Source organism: Bufo gargarizans, chromosome 8 (assembly GCF_014858855.1).
Source record: "Bufo gargarizans isolate SCDJY-AF-19 chromosome 8, ASM1485885v1, whole genome shotgun sequence".
Taxonomy (NCBI): Eukaryota; Metazoa; Chordata; class Amphibia; order Anura; family Bufonidae; genus Bufo; species Bufo gargarizans.
In genome coordinates, this window is record NC_058087.1 from 190,797,359 (window position 1) to 190,821,753 (window position 24,395).

The 24,395-nt window shown below is 41.7% G+C and overlaps 1 protein-coding gene across 2 annotated transcripts; it reads right to left on the bottom strand.

Moving 5' to 3' along the window:
- On the bottom strand, nucleotides 1–23,839 carry ATP2A1 (ATPase sarcoplasmic/endoplasmic reticulum Ca2+ transporting 1). 2 transcript variants are annotated; one of them, XM_044302734.1, is made up of 22 exons: nucleotides 23,477–23,839; nucleotides 20,297–20,314; nucleotides 16,075–16,157; nucleotides 13,188–13,292; nucleotides 12,736–12,874; nucleotides 12,143–12,309; nucleotides 11,752–12,049; nucleotides 11,504–11,670; nucleotides 11,165–11,253; nucleotides 10,685–10,787; nucleotides 9,065–9,196; nucleotides 8,379–8,504; nucleotides 6,717–6,935; nucleotides 5,844–6,179; nucleotides 5,513–5,733; nucleotides 5,223–5,425; nucleotides 5,022–5,107; nucleotides 4,697–4,830; nucleotides 4,473–4,590; nucleotides 4,173–4,290; nucleotides 3,655–3,695; nucleotides 1–555 (listed from the first exon to the last, which is right to left on the bottom strand). In XM_044302734.1, exons 1-21 carry the CDS (start codon nucleotides 23,592–23,594, stop codon nucleotides 3,691–3,693), a joined length of 2,985 nt encoding a protein of 994 aa, XP_044158669.1. In that variant the 5' UTR covers nucleotides 23,595–23,839; the 3' UTR covers nucleotides 1–555; nucleotides 3,655–3,690. The 2 variants fall into 2 exon arrangements, with proteins under 2 accessions (XP_044158669.1, XP_044158668.1); XM_044302733.1 differs by lacking the exon at nucleotides 3,655–3,695.
- Nucleotides 23,840–24,395: the final 556 nt, after the last annotated feature.

Sequence of the window (24,395 nt, forward strand, 5' to 3'; positions counted from 1 at the left end):
TTTTAGTTTAACTTATTTTAATTTTAATAAATAGCTAGAACAGTTTTCATTTGGTTTTTTTCTCGCTTCCTTTTTTTTCTTTGCTACAAGCTGCAACTCCCTCGGAGAGCTGGGATCAGGATAACATGACGCTGCAATTTACAAACCACCGACTGTGACTTCCACTGATGGAATAGACTGCGAGGGAAATACATTCTTAGTCCGGGTATTCTCCAGCTGTGTGACATTTTCCTTCACTTGAATGCTGGTCAAACAGGATAAATGGGAGGGGAGTGCTATAAAAAAGGGGCAAGATTGGAAGCAAAACCTAACAGGTACTTGGAAACAGAATAACAGCCCTTTCGGTAACAGAGCCCTTGCATCACACCCGGCATACACCAGGATGGACGGACTTTGGGAAGGCAGGTGGAGATTTGGCAGTGATGTGTTTTAAGGAGACAAGATAGAAATGTTAGGAGGGGACAGATATGGAGAAAGTCTCAATGGACACGTGGGCTGAGATCTGACGGGTTTTCAGTAAAAAGCTCGTTTACTTTTACATCAGTTTTTCTTTATCTGTTAAGAAAGAAATTGAAATAAATTAGCAAATGATCCCAGATATCCACGAATGTCTTATTATATCATCTGCTTCTATTTCCTCGAGTCATAATAGATCAGAAAACGCTGCAGATCCTTCCTTTAACCCGTATAAATATGTATAATTACATATTTATTAAACAAACAACAATTATAAAAGTTTACAAAGACTGACATTTTGTTTCCACTCGATGCATTCAATTTATTGACGTCATAATATAATATCGTCATAGTTGCAACGCACCTTTGGCAGTCCAGCCCTTGTAAAAACAACTCCATTCCCAGACTGGAGTATTTTTTTTTGCCAACATTTATGCCTGTTTCCAGGTATCAATCTTAGTAACGCACTTGCAACTCCCATGTGGCGAGGACGGTGTAAAAAGTTTGTCACACGGGTATTTAAAAAATCACAAAACGGGATCTTGCAACTTTTTTTTCAATGCCAAGAACTGGCAAAGTGTTAGTACATAGCCCCCATAATGTTTGCTGCAGCTGTATCCCCCAGTGTTGAGGTGATCTTCATTAACACTTTAGACAATATAATAATTGATCATTTCCGGTACATTGTGATTGGTTACTTACTTATCCTAACTATGACTCATCACGCATTAACTACAGCATCTGTGGGTTTAGACAGAGGGAAGGGAGCTCCCCCTGTCCTCCGATCTAAGCCCTGACACCGAAATTGCAGAGATGTTTGGTTGCCATAACAACCCGGGGCTTTGTAAAGGCTCCCAATGCTGTCATAGCGGGCCTGAGGCGCAGCTTCACAGGGAGCCTGTCTCAATCCCATAGTATTTTGTTTCAATCTGTGGGACAAAGAATCAGAAGATTGCATGTTCAACTCCCCTAAAGGGACTAAAAATGACACTAAAAAGAAATTAAAAAAAGTTTTAAAAATAAACACAAAATTATATAAAAACTAAAATTTCCAAATTTTACATATAAATAAACAATAAAATATAAACATAACAGCTATCACCACGTCCAAAAATGTCCGAACTATTAAATATCAAAATATTTTTCCCGTGTGGTGAACTCCGTAACGGGAAAAAGTCACTTTGCTCCCATCCCAAAAAAAAATAAAAAATATGTAAAAGGGATCAAAAAGTCTGACGTGTTAGAAAATGGTGATGCAAATATTTTTTTTTATTTCTTAAAGGTTTTGAAGTAAAACATAAAACCATACACATTTGGTCTATCTGTAATCGTACTGACCTGCAGAATAAGGACGTCATGGTATTTTTTTGCACATAAAGAACGCCATAATATGAAAATCCCCAAAATCTTGGCAAAATGTATTTTTTTAAAATTTTACCCCACAGAGATTTTTTTCCTTACTTTCCAATACAAGATATGGTAATTTAAATGTTGGCATTAAAAAAATACAACTTGTCCCACAATCAATAAGCCCCCCCATAGGACATATGTGAACAGAAAATTAAAAAAGTTGGGGCCTTTGTAAGGTTAAAAGGAAAAGACAAAAATGCAAAAGCAAAAATTGCCCCGGTCCTTAAAGGTTTAAGTTAGAAATTTTCCACTGTTTTGTTTCTACAACTCCTCTGCAAACTATGCATTTCCATGGTAACCCTGTATAGGCTGAGGTTTATCCTCTACTGTGCTAATGTGCATTAGTGTTGATCACGAATATTCGAATTTTGAATTTATATCGCGAATATAGGTACTTCGAAAATTTGCGAATATTTCGAATATAGTTATATAGTCGTAATTTCGAATATTCGCATTTTCTTTTCCCTTTTTTTTTTAAATCAGTACACATGATGCCTCCCTTGTGGGCCAATAAGAAGGCTGCAATATACTTGACTTTAGGAGTAGTAGTGTTTGCGAATTTTGCTCTATATTCGTTTTTTCGAATATTCGCTATATTGCTATATATTCTTGTTTTAGAATATTACGAATATTCTAAAAAACTAAGTTATAGCAATATAGTGAATATTCTAAAAAAAATATCAAATATAGAGCAATTTAGCTAATATAGTGCTATAATATTTTGTCTAATAGTTGTAAGTTGAAAAATTCGCAATAAAAAATTAGAATCCGAAAACTCGAATTACGAAAATTCGCATATTACACAATCCATACCTTGCCGATTTTCCGAGTAAAAAAAATTGTAGAATATGACGAATATTCGAATTTGCGAATATTCGACTAATATTCTACAAAATATTAGCGAAATATCGTGAATTTGAATATGACCCCTGCCGCTCATCACTAATGTGCATTAGGCAGAAGAAGGGGACCCATGGAAGGCAGCATGACTGCAGGATCAGACTGCACACAGTTTGTCGCCTGGTACCGTGGAGGTGCATGGGTCTACTTAGGAGCTAAAGAAACAAAGCACTTTTTTTATTTATTTTTTGCTAAATTTTTTGTGAAGGTGAACATAGCCTTTTAGGTACTTGTTTGCAACTAATTTCACTTTACCAAGACAGCGACAGACACATATAAAGTACTTGCTCCATTATGTACGCACTGAGACAACACACATAGCTGTCAGCTGCTGTAGCTACAGTACAGTGCCACCCCCATTGTAACGTGTGCGGTACGGCTCCATGGTAAGGATCCCCTATATTTTGCTGTTTAATAGGTTAAGAAGGGGATGTGGTGGTAGGGATGATCAGCACAGATAATAGTAGGCAGGGTGAAATGGAGAGACTATACATAGTAAGTGATGTGCGAAGAATCATTAATGAGAACTGTTAACGTCGTAAATAGTCATTAGTTACCTTGTCCGTTATAATTAGTTCTCATTCATGGAAATGTGTATAAATGTAGGAAAATGCGTTGCGAAGCGTTACGAGTTTCATAGTAAAGCTGATATACTTCCAGACACGAGCGCTGCAGTGATTTTAGGAGTGTGAACTGTATCGGCGTGGGTTTTTGGGAAGACGTGTTACTTTAGTGAAGTGATATTCATGGAGGGTGACAGACGGTGATAAATGAGGCACACCGAACAGGGGTTAGTTAATTGTACACATGAAAAATAACCGAAATGATGTTAAATGGAGAAGACAAACATGCAGATAGTGAGGAATGACGCATGCAACCAGGGGATACCTGTTAAACAGGAACAGGGAAGTGGTGAGGAAAGGATTATGCTACGAAAAAGGACAGAAAAGGTTAACAGTTTATAATGTGATGTCACTGTGAACGGGAAAGAAGGTAATAATTAGTATAACTGAGCCAGGTGTGTACGCCAGGGATGCACTACCTCCATATTGTATTATATTCATTGCAGCCTATACCGTATAGTTCCACAGTGCATCTTAAGACGCTATAGATACTTGTATCCTGGCATGTGTCCATATTCACCTTGTGCCGTGACCCAAGGTGTTAATTGATGATATCGTAGAATTGTGGACAAATCCGGATACGTTTTTATTGAGACAGAGGCTAGTATAATGTTTTTATGGAGGATAAAAAGAACACAGTGCATTTGGTCTATATTTTAGTTATTTTTAGAAAAGTGACTTTGCAGTATACGTTATGAGAACATTTTTTGATATTTTACACAAATTGGGCATTGTAGACAAGTGTAAAGCACCTCCTCTGTTAAAACGTTAGCTAGTTCTTACCTTCAAGGTAGTTACGGGCAACAAATTTCAAAAGTTCGTCCAATAGGATGACGGGGAAAGAAATCTTCAGGACAACAAACCACTTAGTGAAGTCCAGAGGTGTCAACTTGAAGATCATCTGAAGGATGAAAGGAAAATGTTAGGGTCGCAATTCCTGTAGAACTTTGTCTTGACACATCTCCGTGACTTATACATTTTTATATTTTAAAGGAATAAAACATTGTGTTCAACTGCAGAATATACCATATGGTATAGCCAAAATATCCCTCGCAATAGCGGCATTGTACATATTTTACTCACTGGCAGGGGATCAACGTAAAGGATCAGGAAGTGGAGGGACATGGAGAGGCAGATGGAGCCCAGCAGCCAAATGTTGACCCATGGGGGCATCCTGATCAGAGACTGGTTCTCTGAAAGACTATTGGAAAAAAATAAGAAATAAAGCTTGAAAATGATAGCAGAACAAGAAGGCAAGTTGAAGAAAAGAAGACACACCAAGAGAGGTGCTACGTATGTGCACTAACCTGTTCAGAGCATTGCACATCTCAATGGTGACCAGCACGGACAGAGCCATGGTCATGGGAACTGGAGATTCAAAGATTTCACATTCAAGGCCTTCAAAGTCAGGATTGTCTTCTGTGCACTGCATGAAATGGCTCTGGGAAAGGAAGGCACGAGGCAAAATAATTTGGTATGACCATACTAGATAACTGGGACAGACGCAGACACCATCGTATTGTGGCCTGTAGTTGGCAACCATTGCTTACGTAGAGGGGTTTTTATCGTATTAAATAAGATAAAAGCAATAAAGAGCAAGAGTTGTAGAATAACGAAGAGACATGTTCTCACCAGCTGGTAGAAAGTTACTGAAGGTCCATCATCGGCACACATGAACCACCATGCTGCAGCACCTACAGTGGCGGCACCCACATAGCCTGCAAAAAATGAACATGTCTTGTCATTAACGGTTAAATGGTTTTATCGTTTTTAGGACAGAATAAGATGACTTTTTCTTGTATGAAAGTAGTACTAGTTATATATTAAAATCACCTCCAATGGCCATGTAACGGAAGAACAGCCAGCCGCTGATGAGGGGCTCCTTGGGGCTACGAGGTGGTCTGTCCATGATGTCCAGGTCGGGGGGATTGAAGCCCAGGGCTGTAGCAGGCAGACCGTCAGTGACCAGGTTCACCCAGAGCAGTTGTACAGGGATCAAAGCCTCGGGCAGACCCAAAGCAGCAGTTAGGAAGATACTGTGCGACATAGGAGAGAATGTTGCAATCAGTCCAAGAGCTGGAAAAATCCTTTTTTTTTTAGCACAAAGTCAATAATAAACTCACCAGACGACCTCTCCTACGTTGGAAGAAATGAGGTAGCGGATAAATTGCTTCATGTTGTTGTAAATGGCACGACCCTCTTCTACTGCAGCCACAATGGTGGAGAAGTTGTCATCAGCCAACACCATTTCAGAGGCTGTCTTAGCCACAGCGGTACCAGAACCCATAGCAATACCAATCTCAGCTTTCTTAAGAGCAGGGGCATCATTGACACCATCACCAGTCTGATAGAAGTGACAAACATATGCGTGAGAGACAGTGTGGGAAAAACATGAAATAATGGAAGTATGTAGAATTCTAAAGATGGAGTCCTATTTCTATACATTTAACCTACCATAGCTGTGATTTCATCAAAGGACTGCAGGAACTCAACGATCTTAGATTTGTGACTTGGCTCAACTCTGGCAAAGCAGGATGCATGTTTGCAGGCATGTCTTTGTTCTGCTGGGGGCAGATCATCAAATTCACGACCGGTGAAGGCACGGCCTGTTACATCATCATCCTCGCCAAAGATGCCAATACGACGACAGATAGCAATGGCTGTGCCCTTGTTATCACCGGTGATCATGATGACACGGATACCAGCTTCACGGCAAAGCTTGATTGAGCCCATGACTTCCTTACGAGGGGGGTCCAGCATACCCACGCAGCCAACAAATGTCAGGTCAGTCTGGGGTTTAAACATGAACAAAAAGGATTCATCAATGGTCATTTTGCTTTGCATGCAGCACAGGGTCTTTGTGGATCACTACTGATTATTAAAGGGGTTTTTGTAGAAATTAAATATTAATAACGATCCAGCTCCTGGAACCCCACCATTCAGCTGTTTCAAGGGGCTCGAGTGCTCGGCCTCTTCATATTACACCAAACTCGGCATTGCACATTGTATAGTAGCTGTGCTTGGTGTTGCGGCTAAGTCCCATTCATTAGAATGATACCGGGCTGCACAAAGGCCATGTGACTGAATGACATGATGTCATGTCCAAGGGAGAAGCAAAGTTGCTCACCCAAGCGCCTCAGCCTCTTCAAACAGCTCATTGACCAGAATCAGTCAGACTCCCCACTGATTAGACATTGATGACCTATTCTGAGGATAGGTCATCAGTATTTAATCCCAGAAATCCCTTTTAAAGTAAAAAAATGAAAATAATTGGCGAGATAATGTGTATCACTAGCAAGATAGTGTTATTTTAGGTTTCCAAATTACCTCATAGTCAACAAACTTGGTAGCGTCCTCAAGAACCATGTCTTCTCTCTTTGGTGGGGTGTCTCTTGTGGCAAGAGCCAAGCAACGCAAGGTGTCTCTTCCTGTGCCCCACTCCTTGATTATAGCCAGGATTTTATCCTTAATGGCAGAGGTGAAAGGTACCCGTGTTGTGCCCACACGCACATAGTTGCAACGGTCAATGACACCCTCTGGGGCACCCTGTTGTTTTGCAATAAAAAAAAAGGAAAAAATTCAGTCTCCAATGCATATGCTAGTAGAGTTTTAGCTAATACTCTATATTGCAAGAGAGTGAATCCAATGGTGGGCCCCTGAACAAAGTGGGCCCCCTTGTCCCTCAACACCTGCCCAAGTGGCCTAGGGCAAAGTAGACTGACTGCACCAAATATAGATAGGCAGAGTACAGCACCTTACCAGGCTATCTTCATATAAAAAGCTGGGTGGATTTTTTATGAAAACTACCCAGTTTATAGATGTATCAGATGGCAGAGATGACTTGTATGTAGGTCCAGAGGCAAGCCGGCCAGTATCCTCTTTCATCATGGACCTGTCTTCTCAAAGTTGCTGCAGGGACCCCCATAATCATCCATGTGCAAGCATAATATTTTATTGTAGCTTTACAAAGGGCCCCCAGAATTAATTTTGCTGGTGGGCCCTAAGCATCCCAGTCCTACATTATATATATATTTACACTAATGTAGTTTGTACTGGATAATAACAATAGTTGTCTCGCCTGAATTCTTTGGATAGCATTACAATAGCCTTGAATGTGTTATAACATTATCTAAAAACCGATAACCCAGTAATTTTATTTTTCATGTTAGCATAATTTCCAGTATGAATATTGGTGTTTTGGAGTTGGAAACATATTTTTGATCAGAAATTAGGTATTCGCCTCCATTACTACTTGACTATTTGGATTTGGGGGGTACTATGTCTCCTTGGGGAGAGAGCGCCTTAATCGGCGTGAGGAGACCTATAGTCCATACACGCTCCTCTGAAAATCTGGAAAGAAAGGGATGCAAATGAGGTCCTAACAAGCTCTGCCTCTAATGCCACCAGATGTAAGGCAAGATCCTATGACTCGGATACTAAATTAGCCAGCAACTCTTCTGCAGACAGCTTGACTATTTGGATTTGGGGGTACTATCTCTCCTTGGTGAGAGAGCGCCTTAATCAACGTGAGGAGACCTATAGTCCATACACGCGCCTCTGAAAATCTGGAAAGAAAGGGATGCAAATGAGGTCTTAACAAGCTCTGCCTCTAATGCCACCAGATGTAAGGCAAGATCCTGTGACTCGGATACTAAATAAGCCAGCAACTCTTCTGCAGACAGCTTGACTATTTGGATTTGGGGGGGTACTATCTCTCCTTGGGGAGAGAGCGCCTTAATCGGCGTGAGGAGACCTATAGTCCACACACGCTCCTCTGAAAATCTGGAAAGAATGGGATGCAAATGAGGTCTTAACAAGCTCTGCCTTTAATGCCACCAGATGTAAGGCAAGATCCTGTGACTCGGATACTAAATAAGCCAGCAACTCTTCTGCAGACAGCTTGACTATTTGGAAATGGCAGTGATTATGTCATTGGTGCAATCTCTTCACCCTCAGTGTAGTTAAGGCTCAATGTATCTCTGATCTTACCTTCACAAACATCTTGTTACCAACTGCAGCTCTGGAAGCTTTGGCGGGTGTGCAGTAAACGGACATGGACTTCCGGTCACGGGAGAACTCCAGGGTGAATTCTTTCTTCATCAGCTGTTTAATAACCTAGAAAAATCCATTATGCATTAGATTTTTATTAAATGAGAGGGTCCTGATGGTTTACTACCAATTTCTAACAAAATAAACATTTGTTGTAGTTCATGTTTCAAAGGACATTTAATGCCTATAAAACATAAAAAAACTGAAGTTCGATAGAGCGGTATAACAAGCATCAGTGTGCGGTGGTCGATAAAACCACGATGGCATGTACTTGGGATAGTTTGTTTCATGGGATCATTAAGAAGCACATTGCTAGAAGAGAGTTAGGTTTCTTGTACATGACAAGTACAAGGCAGGTGTGTGGTATAGCATAGTCCTTGACACCCTGCTGCCAGCTCGCTGAGTGTTACATAATTAGATTGCTATAATGGTAGAAGGCAGGCGGCTGGGATTGTATGTCAGAAGACGAGCAGCGCTTCTGGGAAATTAGAAGGCTATTTTTTCTCGTGCTGGAGGAACGTGATAAAGCACAGATTTAAGTTCCCTCGGATTAAAATTTGTTAATACTCAGCACCAAGCTTTAAAGATGTTATATTGAAAAACAGCTTCGATCTGCCAGAACTTACAGAGTTACAGGCATTGGCACGCTCGACTTTAGACAGACTCTTTACGTCTGTGTTAAATACGTTCATCTTCTCAACAAGAGTTGTCAAAGCGGTCTCGGTGGCTTCTCCGACCTTCTCATACACTCCTTTGGTCTGAAAGGGAGGAAAAAAAAGGTTACTCTGTAAAGAAATAATCTTTGTTTACCACATTTTGCATTTATATAGTTTATATTCTCAATTACATAAGCCGCAACGGTATGTGCATGAAGCTTGCATTTTCTTCCTGTGCATACTTTCTTTGGGTTTCCCCCCAAAAATAGGTTAATTGGCTCCTGCATGTTTCGGGGGCCTTTGGGGGGGGGGGGGGGGGACAGGGACACTCCAAGGGCATTTTACATACAGGATAGTCGAAAGTTCTAAATAAATAATGGTTGCTAAAATAATGGAATTTAAAATAACAATAGTAATAATACCAAACACAATCTGACTTATTGTAGCAGAGTATTCTTTAAAAGGAAACAGTCACCACATACCAAATGATTGACTGCTGACTTCAACACATTCGCTCGGGGGCCCCATTGCAGAGATATTCACCTTTTTAGTTTATGCAAATGAGCTCCTTGGTGCACCTAAAGCTCCGCTCACATACCCCTCCAGCCCTCCACCACTTTGAGCAACAGGCAGGGCCAGGTGGTCCTCCTGCCTGGCCCTGTATTCTCATTACTGCACGCTCACCTCACTGATAGGTGCACGCGCAATACAGGCCTGACGCTTGCCAGGCAGAGTCTGTACTGTGCATGTGCCTTTGACGTTGCTCCCTTCCTGGTGTAGAATGACGTAATTAGTTGCATGTGCATTACAGACTCTTTCTGCGTGCGTGCCGATCCCTAATTCGAACATGCAGTCATGCGAATACAAGGCGAGATGATGTCGCCGCTGCCTGGCCCTGTGCCTCAAATCTGGGGGGAGGCGGGCCAGCATGGAAAGTAAGCGACACCAATAAACTCATTTGCGTAAAATTGCATAAAATTCAAAACTGGATATTTCTGCAATGGAGTCAGGATGGGACAAAGTGTGTTGAAATCAGCAGGCCAGCGAACATTTAAGAAGTCATTTGGATTGATATGCGGGTATGTGGTGACAGATGTTCTTTAAAGTGTAACTGTCATTCTTTTTTTTATTTTTGTAATGTGTAGGGGGATTGATACTGACCATTTTTGTAATATACTTTAATTACTAAAATCGTACATTTCTATTTGAAAAATAGCTTTAAAGTGACCAATTTTGAGCCTTAGCAACGCTCCTCTGTCTTCTGTTTACATAACACGGTCGGTGTTAGTAAGTCTCCACTGTTAAGTAAACAGAAGACAGAGGAGCGTTGCTAAGGCTCAAAATGGGTAACTTTAGAGCAATTTTTCTAATAGAAATGTACACTTTCAGTAATGAAAGTCTATTACAAAAATGGTCAGTATCGCTGCCCCTACACATTACAAAAAAAATAAAAAAAATGACAGTTACACTTTAATGCTTTTATTATTACCATAATTTAACGTTCTGCATTATAGCTCATGCAGTAAGTGTTAGATCAATCCAAACCACATCTGGTTAAACTAGGCGAATCCTACTTATCTCTGTTTTTACCTCGTTGAAGTCGAGAGAAGAGTCATTGCAAAGTGCACAGATTGTGGCCAATTCCACTAGCCCATCATATTGGCCGGCCTTCACAATCTTATCATTCTTCGTACTGAGAGGACACCACAGAGAAAGACAAGGCCAGCCAGGTGTGGGTGGAGATGAGACAGAAGGAAGAAGTGAAAGAGAAGTATGATGACATGCAAAAATGAAGATCGCAGCAGCGTTTGAGATGGCAAATTATAATGGCAAGGCAAAGGCAGTGGATGATATTGTGAAGGGGGGAAAGTGGTCGAGGTGAAGAGGAAACAGGAGTTTGTCCAGGAGAGAAAATAGATATGTACTGATGATCAATTACATGAATCAATATTATCGAAAAGTGACAAGGGAAATGCCAGTTGTGAGTTTCCGTTTGCAGGTTATATGTTGGAGAGCTGACTTAATACAACTCCTTGGAGGTGTGTAGTGCATTTGTCATTAGTGACTCACACGTCTCCTTCAGGGGCGTAGGTGGATCCACCGATGCAGAACTCGTTCAGGGAGCAGACATCACCCTCAACTTTATCCATGACAAACATCTGTAAGAAACAAAAAATGGGATTTTATTTTCAATGTATTCTGCCCTCTCTTCTTAGGCTTGCGGCAGAGAAGTTCTACGGATCTGGCTGCTGCCTTCCCGCTGGCTCCCGTTGACTATAATGGGGTACGGGAGAGATCCGGCCGCTACCCGGCAAATACATATGCAGAGAATCAGATAGACAAAAAAAATGTATGCGATTCCCGGCATTGTGAAACAAGTCTTAGTTCAAAGCCTCCGTCTAATCGTACCCTGCAGACAGACATCTGGTTGGTGGTCAGAGTTCCAGTCTTGTCAGAGCAAATGACTGATGTGCAGCCAAGAGTTTCCACAGAGGGTAAGCTTCTGACAATAGCGTTCTTCTTAGCCATACGTCTTGTGCCCAAGGCCAGACAAGTGGTGATTACAGCGGGGAGACCTGGCGATATGAAGAGTAATTAGATAGCGTATGGATAATACACGGTGCCATCATGACCCACCAGTAGTATACTACACGAACCTTCAGGAATGGCAGCTACAGCCAGAGCCACAGCAATCTTGAAGTAATAAATAGCTCCTTTGATCCAAGAGCCACCATGGATGGGGTCATTGAAGTGTCCAATGTTGATCATCCATACAGCAACGCAGATGAGGGAAATGACTTTGGACAGCTGCTCGCCAAACTCATCCAGTTTCTGCTGAAGTGGGGTCTTCTCTTGTTCTGTGGCTGCCATCTCGTCACGAATCTTACCAATTTCAGTGTTGGCTCCAGTGGCAATGACAACGCCAATAGCCTTACCAGCTCCTACGTTGGTACCCTAAGCAGGATCAAGAGGAAATTAAAATGTGACTAAGAAAAAAATATATATCAGACTTACAAAAATTTTTTTAAAAATTAGGCAAATACATACGGAGAACAGCATGTTTTTCTTGTCCTGATTGACAGCTCTGGGGTCGGGGACAGTCTCTGTGTGTTTAATGACGGAGACAGACTCTCCTGTCAGGATGGACTGGTCAATACGCAGGGTGGTGGATTTAATGCTGATGAGTCTGATGTCAGCTGGAACTTTGTCACCAACTAAGAACAAGAGGAAATCATCAATATAAGCCTTTATTTCTACTGTGCTTTACTGTATGCCTAGGAATCGAACTGAAAGAGTATTACAGGTGAAACTCGAAAAATTTGAATATCGTGCAAGTTAATTTATTTCAGTAATGCAACCTAAAAGGTGAAACTAACACATGAGACTCATTACAGGCAAAGCGAGATATTTCAAGCTCAGGGGGTATGGAATAATTTGAGCCTAGAATATTTGAATTTTAAGCTGCATTAATGCAATTCCTTTTAATTTGCATTACTGAAATTAATTGACTTTTGCACGATATTCAAATTTTTCGAGTTTCAGCTGTATTCTGTCGTCTCCGTAGAAAACCTTTACATCAAGTGAAGCAGAACTTTACTACACCGCGCTACCAAGAAAATGTGTGCACGGCAACAACTCACCTGCTACCTCCACAATGTCACCAGGCACGATCACTCTTGCCTTGATTCTTTGTACTGATTTTCTGTCGCTGCGGTAAACTTTTCCCATTTCGGGCTCATATTCCTTAAGAGCTTCAATGGCATCTTCAGCGTTCCTTTCCTAGGTGACAGAGATTTTGTAGGAAAATATTAATGTTGCACTCTATCCCTGCTCAGACTCAAAAAATGCGTTCCTGTTTTATTGGATGCCCTGGCCTATTGGCTAATCCAACGATAATTATATCACACTACTTGAAGTATTGACGTGGGCTGAGTATACTATTAAAAACCTTTGCTCTGAAGAGACCTCTTAAAATTGACTTTCGATCCAGAATTCCGCTCTAAGTGATACTTTGATGCAGCAATGATTTGTTTGCACGGTTGTAATTGAATGGATGAGACGGAGCTGAGGTCGGACTTGAAGAGTTGTTTACCTGCCAGACTCCTACAACTGCATTGGCGATGAGGATCAGCAGGATGACGAAGGGTTCCACAAAAGCTGTGATTGTCTCTTCACCTTCTTCAAACCAGGCCAGCACCTGTGAAGCGAGCACCATTACCATCCAGAACAGATTATTTTAGAACATAGAAGGAGTGATGATTTTGCTTTTAATTTTGTTACCAACGCACTACTTCAAAGATACATGCTATAGCGTAGACTCTACGACGTAGAGGCTACATATTCAAAAAAATTTTTTGTTACTTGTGGTATTAATGCCGTTACACCTCTATAATACTCTCTTTAGTTGACATTGGTTTTTACCTTGAAGAAAGATGCTACAGAAAGAAAGTAACACTTTGTTCTGATTGTTTGGACCGTGAACCAGGCTGATCTTTTTTTTATTCGACTGTAGGGCTATAAGTTTGCCATTTTGTTAATTTTCCAGATATTGTGTCTGCCTCACTCGGTGTACTGAGCTGGGTCACAGCAGAACCCTTGTCATCATAAGCAGCGTCTTGAATTACCTTAGAGTAGATTTACAGCTATTTTATGGGGCCCTCCTATACTTCATGCAGCTGTTGCGCTTGCAAAACACATAGCCACCCGGGCCTGTCACTCAGATCTGCAAGGAACACCCTCTGTCTCCCCTGACCTCCCCTCTTGTGCTGGGCCTCCAGCTGTCTGACACTTGAGCTGGCCACTGGCTGGATCCAGTTATCTTCAAGACAAATTTAACCTGCAGAATGTGCCGCTCATTGGGAAAAGAAAAGGTCAGGGTTAGAGCTCAGTTAACTCTTTCACATAGCTCATATCATGATATCATGTGTGTCCTCGGCTTGACTAGGTTTCTGCTTGTTTGGCTATCGGATGTATTTCTCCGCAGTATATATAGATATTATTTGTAATGAGAACATAAAGTATATAGAGAGACATTACAATAGGAGGTTTAGGGGTAGCTGTCGCACTTGAGCCTGGTGCCTAAAGAGGGCCTGTAGGACGTATTTCTCCACAGCAATAAACTAATAGAGTCCAGACACAGAACATTATAGTATATATATATATATTTTTTTTTTTTGTAATGAGAACATAAAGTATATAGAGAGACATTACAATAGGGGGTTTAGGGGTAGCTGTCGCACTTGAACCTGGTGCCTAAAGAGGGCCTGTAGGACGCATTTCTCCACAGCAATAAACTAATAGAGTCCAGACACAGAACATTATAGAACATATATATATATATATATATATATATATATATTATTTTTATTTGTAATGAGAACATAAAGTTTATAGAGAGACATTACAATAGGAGGTTTAGGGGTAGCTGTCGCACTTGAGCCTGGTGCGTAAAGAGGGCCTGTAGGACGTATTTCTCCACAGCAATAAACTAATAGAGTCCAGACACAGAACATTATAGAACATATATATATATATATATATATATATTATTTTTGTTTGTAATGAGAACATAAAGTTTATAGAGAGACATTACAATAGGAGGTTTAGGGGTAGCTGTCGCACTTGAGCCTGGTGCGTAAAGAGGGCCTGTAGGACGTATTTCTCCACAGCAATAAACTAATAGAGTCCAGACACAGAACATTATAGTATATATATATATATATTATTTTTTTTTTGTAATGAGAACATAAAGTTTATAGAGAGACATTACAATAGGAGGTTTAGGGGTAGCTGTCGCACTTGAGCCTGGTGCCTAAAGAGGGCCTGTAGGCCCCTTTGCCAGATGGAAGGCCACCTGACAAGTACCCATTACAGATTTGGCAATCAGGCCCAAGAACTTCTAGGGCTTTCAAGAAGTTTATGGGAAATGAGATGTAAAATGACATCCTCGTACCATGCAGCTAGTGCTGGAAAATGTATTGTAGATTATTGCATCATATTATTTTTAGACTCAAAACTTTATGAATGTAGTACTATGCCTTCGATAATATACTTTGTTCCAGACCTTGCCTTTCACGTGTTCTACAACTACTTACAAGAGCTGTAAGTATGAGGTTATGGTCCTGTGTGATAAAGAGACCGTGTCTGCTGAAATCTTCCATACTCTGAACCCTGAGAGATGCCCTCAGCGCTGGAGAACCTTCACACAGATTGATGTATCTCGGACTGAGGACTGCCTGGTTATTGTCTCTGAACAGTTGATAAATCATTTTCATTACAAGTAAGCTAAAGTGACACAAAGAATTTAAAAAACTAAAGAAAACTTTTTTTCCAATGTAGGAGGTGCCGTGAAGATTTTACTGGAATGCTGTACCCAGTAAAGAAGAATGAGAGATCTGGAACGTATACCTGTGTCTACCGGCGCAGTGCACATTACTATACATCTGCAAAATGTCCTTTGGTGCCATAGTCCGTCTCATTCTGTTACTTTCATGGACTTTTTATTTAATTTCTTTTTTAATTGTCTTCAGTGGGAAATGCTCATGGTTAACCTTTTGAACTTAAAACATTCATCCTCTGAATTTAATAGTAATAGATATGAATAAAGTGGTTCTCTGGGCTATTTAGTGAATCTAGCCTTCTGTTAATACTTAGCTCCCCCATCGCTCTGCCAATGCCGCCTTTTCCGCTGCACGCTCACGGGATGTGGGCTCTCCCGCTCGGGTCTTTGCCTGTGCAGTTACCTAATAGTAAATGGGTGCAGCGGGAATGGTAGCACAATGGGGGTGGGGGGGTGGGGTAAGTACTAACCCTGTAGGGGAGAAGAAAGGCTGGATTTCCTAAAACAAAACCTGAAGAACCCCTTTAATCGGCCTATACCGGATGCTTTGTTCATTGTCTTGCACTTTTTTGAATATACGCTAATCAATCACATTTTGACACCATTTTGCGTGCTGTTGCATGCTACTTTAAGTACTTACGAAAGATATGACGGCGGCCAGCAGCAGAATTCGGACAAGCAGATCTTCAAACTGTTCTGCGACTAGTTCCCAAATGGACTTTCCTGTAGCGAGGAGACGAGCTGTGTCAACTACACATATTCTACCAGGCTGTACCCATATACATTCTACCAGGCTGTACCCATAAATATTCTGCCAGGCTGTACCCATATATATTCTGCCAGGCTGTACCCATATATATTGTACCAGGCTGTACCCATACATATTCTACCAGGCTGTACCCATATATATTGTACCAGGCTGTACCCATATATATTCTGCCAGGCTGTACCCATATATATTCTACCAGGCTGTACCCATATATATTCTGCCAGGCTGTTCCCATATATATTCTGCCAAGCTGTACCCATATATATTCTGCCAGGCTGTACCCATATATATTGTACCAGGCTGTACCCATATATATTCTGCCAGGCTGTACCCATACATATTCTACCAGGCTATACCGATACATATCCTACCAGGCTGTACCCATATATATTCTACCAGGCTGTACCCATACATATTCTACCAGGCTGTACCCATTTATATTCTACCAGGCTGTGCCCATGCATATTCTGCCAGTCTGTACCCATACATATTCTACCAGGCTGTACCCATTTATATTCTACCAGGCTGTACCCATACACATTCTACCAGGCTGTACCTATACATATTCTACCAGGCTGTATCCATACATATTCTACCAGGCTGTACCCATACATATTCTACCAGGCTGTACCTATACATATTCTGCCAGGCTGTACCCATACATATTCTACCAGGCTGTACCTATACATATTCTACCAGGCTGTACCCATACATATTCTACCAGGCTGTTCCCATAGATATTCTACCAGGCTGTACCCATATATATATTCTACCAGGCCGTACCCATATATATATTCTACCAGGCCGTACCCATACACATTCTACCAGGCTGTACCCATATATATATTCTACCAGGCTGTACCCATACACATTCTACCAGGCTGTACCTATACATATTATACCAGGCTGTACCCATACATATTCTGCCAGGCTGTACCCATACATATTCTACCAGGCTGTACCTATACATATTCGACCAGGCTGTACCCATATATATATTCTACCAGGCTGTACCCATTCATATTCTACCAGGCTGTGCCCATTCATATTCTGCCAGGCTGTACCCATTCATATTCTACCAGGCTGTACCCATTCATATTCTACCAGGCTGTGCCCATTCATATTCTGCCAGGCTGTACCCATTCATATTCTACCAGGCTGTACCCATTCATATTCTACCAGGCTGTACCCATATATATTCTACCAGGATGTACCCATACATATTGTACCAGGCTGCACCCATTCATATTCTACCAGGCTGTACCCTTATACATATTCTACCAGGCTGTACCCATACATATTGTAACAGGCCGTACCCATACATATTCTACCAGGCTGTACCCATTCATATTCTACCAGGCTGTACCCATATATATTCTACCAGGCTGTACCCATATATATTCTACCAGGCTGTATCCATACATATTCTACCAGGCCGTACCCATACATATTCTACCAGGCCGTACCCATACATATTCTACCAGGCTGTACCCATACATATTGTACCAGGCTGTACCCATACATATCCTACCAGGCTGTACCCATACATATCCTACCAGGCTGTACCCATTTATTTTTTACCAGGCTGTACCCATTTATATTTTACCAGGCTGTACCCATACATATTCTACCAGGCTGTACCCATACATATCCTACCAGGCTGTACCCATACACATTCTACCAGGCTGTACCCATACACATTCTACCAGGCTGTACCCATACACATTCTACCAGGCTGTACCCATTTATATTTTACCAGGCTGTACCCATTCATATTCTTCCAGGCTGTATCCATTCATATTCTACCAGGCTGTACCCACACACATTCAACCAGGCTGTACCCATATATATTCTACCAGGCTGTACTCATACATATTCTGCCAGGCTGTACCCATACATATTCTACCAGGCTATACACGTACATATTCTACCAGGCTGTACCCTTATATATTCTACCAGGCTGTACCCATACATATTCTATCAGGCTGTACCCATACATATTCTACCGGGCTGTACCCATACATATTCTACCAGGCTGTACCCATATATATTCTACCAGGCTGTACCCATACATATTCTACCAGGCTGTACCCATACATATTCTACCAGGCCGTACCCATACACATTCTACCAGGCTGTACCCATACACATTCTACCAGGCTGTACCCATACATATTCTACCAGGCTGTACCCATACACATTCTACCAGGCTGTACCCATTCATATTCTACCAGGCTGTACCCATACATATTCTACCAGGCTGTACCCATACACATTCTACCAGGCTGTACCCATATATATTCTACCAGGCTGTACCCATTCATATTCTACCAGGCTGTACCCATTCATATTCTACCAGGCTGTACCCATACATATTCTACCAGGCTGTACCCATACATATTCTACCGGGCTGTACCCATTCATATTCTACCAGGCTGTACCCATACATATTCTACCAGGCTGTACCCATACACATTCTACCAGGCTGTACCCATACACATTCTACCAGGCTGTACCCATACATATTGTACCTGGCTGTACCCATTCATATTCTTCCAGGCTGTACCCATACATATTCTACCAGGCTGTACCCATTCATATTCTACCAGGCTGTACCCATTCATATTCTACCAGGCTGTACCCATTCATATTCTACCAGGCTGTACCCATTCATATTCTTCCAGGCTGTACCCATACATATTGTACCAGGCCGAACCCATACATATTCTACCAGGCTGTACCCATACATATCCTACCAGGCTGTACCCATATATATTCTACCAGGCTGTACCCATAGATATTCTACCAGGCTGTACCCATTCATATTCTTCCAGGCTGTACCCATACACATTCTACCAGGCTGCACCCATACATATTCTACCAGGCTGTACCCATTCATATTCTTCCAGGCTGTGCCCATACATATTCTACCAGGCTGTACCCATTCATATTCTTCCAGGCTGTACCCATTCATATTCTACCAGGCTGTACCCATTCATATTCTACCAGGCTGTACCCATACATGTCCTACCAGACTGTACCCATACATATCCTACCAGGGTGTACCCATTCATTTTCTACCAGGCTGTACCCATACACATTCTACCAGGCTGTACCCATACATATTCTACCAGGCCTAACCCATACATATTCTACCAGGCTGTACCCATACATATTGTACCAGGCCGAACCCATACATATTCTGTCAGTCTGTACCCATACATATTCTACCAGGCTGTACCCATTCATATTCTACCAGGCTGTACCCATATATATTATACCAGACTGTACCCATACACATTCTACCAGGCTGTACCCATACATATTGTACCAGGCTGTACCCATACATATTCTACCAGGCTGTACCCATACATATTCTACCAGGCTGTACCCATACACATTCTACCAGGCTGTACCCATACACATTCTACCAGGCTGTACCCATACATATTCTACCAGGCCGAACCCATACACATTCTACCAGGCTGTACCCATACACATTCTACCAGGCCGTACCCATACATATTCTACCAGGCTGTACCCATACACATTCTACCAGGCTGTACCCATACATATTGTACCAGGCTGTACCCATACATATTCTACCAGGCTGTACCCATACACATTCTACCAGGCTGTACCCATACATATTCTATCAGGCTGTACCCATACATATTCTACCAGGCTCTACCCATACATATTCTACCAGGCTCTACCCATACACATTCTACCAGGCTGTACCCATACATATTCTACCAGGCTGTACCCATACATATTCTACCAGGCTGTACCCATACATATTGTACCAGGCTGTACCCATACATATTCTACCAGGCTGTACCCATACATATTCTACCAGGCTGTACCCATACACATTCTACCAGGCTCTACCCATACATATTCTACCAGGCTCTACCCATTCATATTCTACCAGGCCGTACCCATACATATTCTACCAGACTGTACCCATACACATTCTACCAGGCTCTACCCATTCTTTGGTGAAGATGACACCAACAAATGACCACTTTTCACACGTCAAACACGAGAGTATCTTGAAATCGTACTATATTCAGTAAAGCACACGGCTTACCCTCCTCAGCTGGGAGCTCTGATCCAGGACAGCAGTGGAGAGAAAAAGAAAAGAAAGTCAGTGTTCATCCCGGTTATTATCAAGGAACGTCACCAATATTTCATTTGCAGATATCCTTATAACCAGGTAATGTCTGTGCACTAATCTGGACTGTAGGCCCGGTGTCAAACCTAAGGACAATACACGAAGGACCAGACCTTCCATAGGACATGAAATCTCTGACAATTATTATAATTGCATCAAATTTGAATTTTATTCTTAATTTTTTAACTTTTATGTTTATTTGACATTTTTCATCTGACATCAGACTGTTCTATAAGTTGATGAGGCGGCTCATTCATGTAATGTTCTACAGTCAGAGCTATAACTTCTCCAGAAGATTTAGAGGAGACATGTTCTGGGGACAATGAGCCTCGTCGTTAAAGATGAAGCAAATGTGTTGTCGAATGGCCGTGGTGATGATGATGTGAGCGTAAGAGGGTATCCTGAGGGTTGTATGACAGCTTTATAAATCCTGCTGTCAGTGTGTGTCATGCTGATACTATGTTTGAGCCTCATGCGAAGGGAACAGAATGCTCTCGGACACCAATCTCTGGATCTTGCACCATACTGTGTGACGCGAGCCAACGTGCGGGTGCACAAGCCCTCAAGTGCCCTTTAACCTACTCACCTCCAGAAAGTATGCAAAAGAAAATTGACATTAATAAATCATTGGATGTTAAAATTACCTGTAAAATCAGTTTTTCCATTTTTTTCTAATATGGGATAATACAGGGTGAATCTAGAAAAAATTTGAATATCGTGCAAAATGTCTGTGAAGGTTCTCATGGTATATCTGTAAAGAATAAATCAAGGCAACTGGACTTACTGTAGGAACTTCTACAGTAAGTCCAGTTGCCTTGATTTATTCTTCACAGATAATATCGTGCAAAGTTCATTTATTTCACCTAACAACAGGCAAAGCGAGATATTTCAAGCCTTTATTTGTTAGGATTTGGATGGTTATGGCTTATAGTTTATGAAAACCCCAAAGTCTCAATCTCAGGTCCCCTTCGCTCAGGGGGTATGGATTAATTAGCTGACTATAGAGTGCGACACTTTGAGCCGAGAATATTCAACTTTTTTTTTACAAAATTCTAATTTTAATTTGCATTACTGAAATAAATGGACTTTCGCACGATATTCTAATTTTTCCAGTTTCACCTGTACATCATTTTAAATCCGTAATAGAATTATAAAGGAAGATTAATGTTGTTACTGGAAGCTATAAATGTGTGACTCTCGTCCCGCTGTCCGGCCGGCGCGCTGTAAGGGAAGCTAGCACACGGGCGGCAGCTGTTATAAGACCGAGTAAAAAGCATTTTAGCGATGGTCACAACATTCCATATAATTCTAACCGTTTAGCAGTAAATGTGCGTTTGGCTCTGTATCTAGCGCTCCAGCTCTAGTATTACCAATATGTCTATATATAGAGATGCATGACTTATTATGAAAGTATTTAGGGACACACTGTCTGACATTGAGATTGGGAAGAACATAGGAAGGATCTTGTCTTTCAGCAATTTGCAGCCTGGGACTCTCTTGAAGGACACAACGGAGATGGCTGTATAAGGAGAGTGACCTCATGGGCTGGATCTAACACCCCAATACAAAAATACTTCTCTCTGCCACATGAGAAGCCTTCTAGGTTACAATGTATAGCGTTCGGTATATTTCACTACCTATATGCCCCCATTATGGAGACACCAACATCTATACATGTCACCTGATACGTACAGAATGTTCAGTATGCAGGTTCAACCCTTGGTGTGGAGGACATATGTTCTCCCATCTACACCTATATACCACATATTTTGTATTCCTGTACATTTTCAGGAATTCGTTATTCAGGGACTTCTAATCTTGGAGACACTTGCTGGAAAAAGATTATTCACATAAGGCCTGTATGTATCGTGATTTCCGCAGATTGTCCGTATCGCATCTGCATTTTTTTGAGGACCCATCGAACGGTCTGCATTTAGGACCTGTTCCGTCGTCTTGCGGAACAGACATACGGATGCGGAAAGCACGCGGATCATCTGTGTGCTTTCATTTTCCATACGTCTGTTCTGCAAATAGAGGAGTATGAATATTTTCCGCAATATACAGACCATAAATGTACGGCACGCGGACCTCATGCGTATTTTGCGAATACCAAAACAGATGCCTACAAGACACCAGTAAATGAGTGGAGTGCGTGGATTGACAAGACAAAGACCGTACTGCTGCCATTCTGCTCTGCCAGCTTATGGAGCTTTGATTGCAAGAATGTGACATTTACAGAGATCCCCCTCATTGTCCCCCTGGACTAGTAAAAGATAATCATAGCAACTCTGTAATAAACCTTCTTTCGTACATGCAAGTCGCTACTCATGCAAACCTTGTAGTAAACATCTGAGGCAACAGAAAATATTAGACGTGTACAACAAGACGAGGAGATAAGTCACTACAGACTATCACTCCCAGCAGGGTGACAAGAGGCACAGAACAGATGTCCTCAACTTCACAGGCAGCTCAATGCAAAGTACATCACTTACACTTTGAAAAGAAAGATCTGCCGATATGGCCAGGGATTCCTCTCTAAGACATGTCTACCGCTCGGACTACTTCCCTCTATGTACGCATTTTACTCGTCTACAGGTACAGAATTCTCGAACCCAATGTAAAACAAAACTGACATTCGTTCGTCAAAGCATGCAGAAGTGAGCGCAGTAATGCTTCCTGCCTGAGTGCGCCATTCACTAATATTTTGCCTTCCTCTGGTTCAACATCCCGAGCTGGATGAATTTTTTTTTGGCCTTATGTACTATGTTATATTGATGCGGTGCAATATGTGGATTGAGTATGCTCGTTAAGCAGCGGTGACCCGTTTTGTCCTCCGCGCTCTAGTTTGCTTTATGCACGTGTTCTTTATATGGTCTGTGCACAGCGCTATGGAATGAATGGCGCCTTAATAATAATAATAATAATAAAAAATATTAAATATTAATAAAATGTAGTTATGTTTGCTTATGAGTTTGAGTTGCTCGTAGATGACATCTATGAGATCTCACATGGTTTGTGGTCGTGTTAGTGTCAGTAAGAGCTAGCTTGTATAGTACCCAAGAGATATACAGTATAATGATAGGGGTGACAACGTACCATTGGGTCCAAACTTATCAAAGTTCTTCTTAACTTGTTCGGGTGACAAGCCTGTATTTTCATCGACCCCAAAATAGGCGAGGCATTCCTCTGTGGATTTCATATGCGCGTTCTCCATCCTTCCCTTTCAGCCCTGCCGCAAAGGGCTCACGTTGTCCTTTAGATAAAGTGGCCTATTTCCCCCACCTCTCGTGGTGAACAGTCTTATGGCGGGCAGGACTCCCCTATTCTTCTGCTGAGTATTGCAGAGGATTCTTGCTTAAAAGCCGACCCGTGGCTCAACAGCTCATCTCCTGCTCTGTCCTTAGCAGGAATCTGGATCACCCTTTACCCTGGACCCCACACAGAAGCTGTCAGAGAGAACCTTTGCTGGAGAGGCGCTTATAAGAGGGTTCGCAAGCCCACTCCCCTACTTGGTGCTTGGATTGGTCAGGGCGAGGGCTGATGTCACTTCATGCATTATCCCCTTGTCCAGCCCTTTACAGAAAGGAGACCCTCTTTGGTTTTTTGTTTTTGCTGACTTGATATGAGACTTGTAGGCGTGTTGCACTCACTCACTCACACACACGAACTTGTCACTCAAAGTCCAGGACAAGCTTGTAAGAGAACCCGGTGGGTGTCCCTCCCTCCGATCACAGCCTGGCAAGCCTTTGCCTATCCTCTTGCACTAAACCCATTCAAGTTATTTTTGTCACCTGTCCATAATTGTTATATATATATTCGGACATGGACTACGCACTCGCTGCTTGTCATTTACATAACTGTCCTTGCTTTTATCTTTCTTTTATCGCTCTTGTAAATACCTTTAATCGTTCCAGATGGTTTCCTCTCCTTGGAAAGGATTGACATGTTCACTTTTCATCCAGGACTCCCAATTGTTCTACAGTATTAGGTCTTTGCATCTTTTATACTCGGTGCT

Excerpts from the sequence above, each read along its gene's own strand:
- ATP2A1 (XM_044302733.1), bottom strand. The coding sequence starts at position 23,594 with ATGGAGAACGCGCATATGAAATCCACAGAGGAATGCCTCGCCTATTTT. Across the intron at positions 12,310-12,735 it reads TGACATTGTGGAGGTAGCAG|TTGGTGACAAAGTTCCAGCT; the intron begins GTGAGTTGTTGC and ends TCTTGTTCTTAG. Across the intron at positions 12,050-12,142 it reads AGAAAAACATGCTGTTCTCC|GGTACCAACGTAGGAGCTGG; the intron begins GTATGTATTTGC and ends GATCCTGCTTAG.